We start from the raw sequence: 3,637 nt of genomic DNA, 5'->3' as shown, positions 1-3,637 counted from the left end.
GGCTGGTACTGGTACCAGTACTGCTACTGGTGCCTCTGTGCTGCTCTGCCTGCTTGGCCGGGCTCAGCAGAGGGCACAGGGGCTGTCCCCAGAGCTCAGCTGGGGCTGCTTAACCTGCAGAGAGGTTTCACCTGGTGGGTCCATAACCGGTTGATAGGACTCCCTCGGGGTGGCTGCTCTTATAAACCAGCAGCCTGGGTGCTCCAAGGTCTTTTTCTTTCTTTCTTTTCCCTTCTTTTCTGTTTCAGGAGCCTTCATTCAGAGGTGGGGAGGGTTTGGGGTCTCTGCCTGCAGGTCTCTAGGATGTAGTGCCAGGACTTTCTACCCTTCCCAGCACTGCCAAGCAGGTAAGGGGGCAGCCACAAGCTGCCTCTGCTCCCCCACCCCTGGCCTGGGGGCTCTGCCCCGGGGCTGGTTGTGGTTGGGGAATGTCCCGGCACTTCTGCTGTATAATGTCCCAGATGAAGGATGATCTCGGCGGGTAGCTCTGGGGTGGCCGTAAGACCCCGTTCCCAGCCCAGCTGCAGCACCCCAATTCCAGGACAAAGAAATTCCATCCCAACACAGCATCACCTTCCACCACAGAGCTGCTCACTCGATCTCCTCAGCCAGGAGGGCTTCTTTGAGAGCTTCAGTGGGTATGTGGTAGCTGGAATGTGGAGGGGGGTCTGAGCCCTGGTCTTGCCTTATGCTTATCCCCAAGGGAATATGTCCTTTGTCTGGAAAGGGCTTAGTTTCACTGTCTAGCACTGGTGCTCACAGGGTGCAGGCTGGCATCATTCCCCTGTAGCCAGGGCAAAGCTGATGGCTCTGGGTCTCTCTGGTCTCTGCACCATTGTGGCTGTGACTGGGCATTGTTGCACATCCCAAAGGCCACCACCTCATGCTCATGTCCCTGCTGCTCTGCCAGGACCTTCTGCAACATGAGTGATGCTTTGGGGGCCAATCTGTTGGACTGCAACTACTCCATCCCTGACCCACAGCTGATCCGGAGGATCGTGTCCCAGGTGGAGTTCTACCTCTCTGATGAGAACCTGGCCAAGGATGCTTTCCTCCTGAAACACGTCCAGAAGAACAAGATGGGCTTTGTCAGCATCAAACTCCTCACGTCCTTCAAGAAGGTAGGCAGCCCGAGGTGCCATCCAGCTGCGGTGGGAAGTGGACTCATGTGGAGGAGGCCTGGGTGTGCTCTGGCTGTCTCTGGTGGGGTGTATGGGCAGGTTCAGGCTCTCTGTGTCCTGGGGAAGTGCTGGTGGTGCAGGGCCAGGCTCTGCTCTGTGCCTTTGATGTTCTGCAGCAGTTCTCCAGCTGGGGAAGTGGCAAATAGCCCTCAAACCACCCCTGGGGCTGGATTCAGCTCTTCTGCCTATGGCTCCTCTGGGCTGCTTTGGGAAAGACCATCCCTTAATGAAAACAGTGCAAGGAAGCGCTGGTGCTGTGATGTGTGGGGAAGACTGTCCAGGGGGCATTAGAGACCTTCTCCTGAAGGCCTTAAAGATGCTCACATGGAAGAAGGATATTGTCTTGCCATGACTTCAAAATGATGGGGTTGAAGCCTGCCTGGATGGTGTGTTTAGGGGGATTTAGACTCATGGGGCTGCAGTGTCTCCCTCTCTCCATAGGTGAGATACTTGACGCGTGACTGGCGGCTCACGCTCTACGCCCTGCGGTTCTCCAGGCTGCTGGAGGTGAATAAGGAGGGGACCAAAGTGAGGAGGAGGATCCCCATCCCCGAGTCCCTCCTGACCGTCCCCCCCAGCAAACTGCTGCTGGCTTGGGAGCTGCAGCCCCAGGAGCAGGACATGCCACCGCTGCTCCAGAAGAACTTCCTTGAGACCATCACAAGGATGTTCAGCCCCTTTGGAGCCATCGCTTCCATCCGCATCCTGCGTCCAGGTCGCAAACTGCCCTCGGATGTGCGGAAATACACGTCCCGCTTCCCGGAGCTGCTGAGCAAGTGCTGCGCGATGGTGGAGTACGAGAGCCTGGAGAGTGCCTGCAGGGCCTTTGAGGACCTCAGCAGCCAGAGCTGCCTGGGCGGGGAGTGCATCAAAGTGGTCCGGCTCTGGACGAGGGGCTCCAAGAAGAAACCTGGGGCTGAGAGGAAGGTGATGGAGCTGGACCAGATGGGATGGAGCGTGCAGGCGGCCGCTTCCGTGTTCCCCCGCAGCCTCGGGGACTCTGGGCTCTGCAGCGCTCCAGGGTCAGATGGTGCCTGGGTGTCACCACCCCTCCTCCAGAGCAAGGACCCCTCGACACCCACCTCATCTGGTGGGAACTTAAAGCTCAGCAACTTCAGCAACACCATCACTGGGTCACTCCTCAGCAGCAAAGTCTTCCCTCCGCTCACCTTGGACACCGGGAGCTGCTCCGGCCCCTCTCTGGGCTCTGCAGCGCTCCAGGGTCAGATGGTGCCTGGGTGTCACCACCCCTCCTCCAGAGCAAGGACCCCTCGACACCCACCTCATCTGGTGGGAACTTAAAGCTCAGCAACTTCAGCAACACCATCACTGGGTCACTCCTCAGCAGCAAAGTCTTCCCTCCGCTCACCTTGGACACCGGGAGCTGCTCCGGCCCCTGCTGCACTTTTTTGGCACAGCAGCCCCTCTCCTGAGAGCAAACCCTCTCCTGGCACTGCCCCACCAGCCCAGGGGATGATGAGCGACCGCCTTGGCCTGCAGGATGTGGTGCTTCACCTGCCCTATGGCTCTGATGGCACCAAGGGCTTCTGGAGCAGCTTCGGGAGGGGAGACCTTGTCCTCCGGCGCTGAGGCTCCTTCACGTTTTGGTTTCGGGCTTTTTCTGTTCTTTTGTTTTCCTCCTCCTCTCGAGCAGACTGCAGAGGTGAGGCCGCTTCCCAAAGGCGTTGTCCCGGCCCCAGGTTGTGGAGCTCCCATGGGAAATGGGCAATAAAGAGGGAGGAATTTTCCAGGCACTTTGAGGCTGGTGCAGTGATTTTGTTTCTTCTTTCTTTGCCCCTTCCTGGTCTTGCAACTGCCCAAGATGCAGCTGGAGAAGGGCGGGAGGGCCCGTGCCTGGGCTGCAGCTCCCTCCCTCACCATCCTCAGGGTTGTGAGGGGTTCTGTTGCTGTGCAGGGAGGCTGGAGCTGTTCAGGATGAGGCCTTGCAGCCTGTCTTGTTGTGAGTGTCCATCACCAATGTCTGTCCTTGTCCCAGGGTCTCGGTGCTGCCTTCAGCGTGGGGCTGTGTCCATGAGTCCTGCAGGGACATGTCTGTGCTGGCTCCAAGGAGGCTGTTGGGGTGGCCAGAACATGGGGAGCCCCAACATTCTGTCCTGGGAGACACCAAACAGCCCTGAGCCCCAAAACCTTTTACCCATGAGGTGGGGACCGATCCCAACCTGCAGCCGGGGGATGCTCTGGGGGCAGAAGCAGAGGTGACCCCTGGCCATGGCTCCTGTCTCTTTCCCAGATCAGCCAACCTGTACCAGAAGCTGTCCTTCCCCATAGCCTCAGCCCCACCAGCAGCTCTGGCACCCGGCACCTTCCACACCTCCAGCATCCCTGACCCTATGGGTTTGCTGCAGGAGCCTCTGGGTATGGATCTGCAAGTGAAGAGCAGCCTTGGCCCAAGTGTGGCAGCAGCCGCTGGGGGTGGCCAGCTGGGGGCGGGGGGC

The 3,637-nt window shown here is 59.1% G+C and overlaps 1 protein-coding gene across 1 annotated transcript; it reads left to right on the top strand.

The window, feature by feature from the left end:
- The first annotated feature begins 923 nt into the window (after positions 1-923).
- Positions 924-2,771, top strand: LOC104413028 (la-related protein 6-like). Its single transcript, XM_010023918.1, has 3 exons — positions 924-1,121; positions 1,623-2,403; positions 2,647-2,771. Exons 1-3 carry the CDS (start codon positions 924-926, stop codon positions 2,769-2,771), a joined length of 1,104 nt encoding a protein of 367 aa, XP_010022220.1.
- Positions 2,772-3,637: the final 866 nt, after the last annotated feature.

This window comes from Nestor notabilis, unplaced genomic scaffold (genome assembly GCF_000696875.1).
Source record: "Nestor notabilis isolate BGI_N333 unplaced genomic scaffold, ASM69687v1 scaffold4071, whole genome shotgun sequence".
Classification (NCBI taxonomy): domain Eukaryota; kingdom Metazoa; phylum Chordata; class Aves; order Psittaciformes; family Psittacidae; genus Nestor; species Nestor notabilis.
Note: the sequence above shows the minus strand (reverse complement) of the source record. Positions and strands in the feature narration are given on the sequence as shown.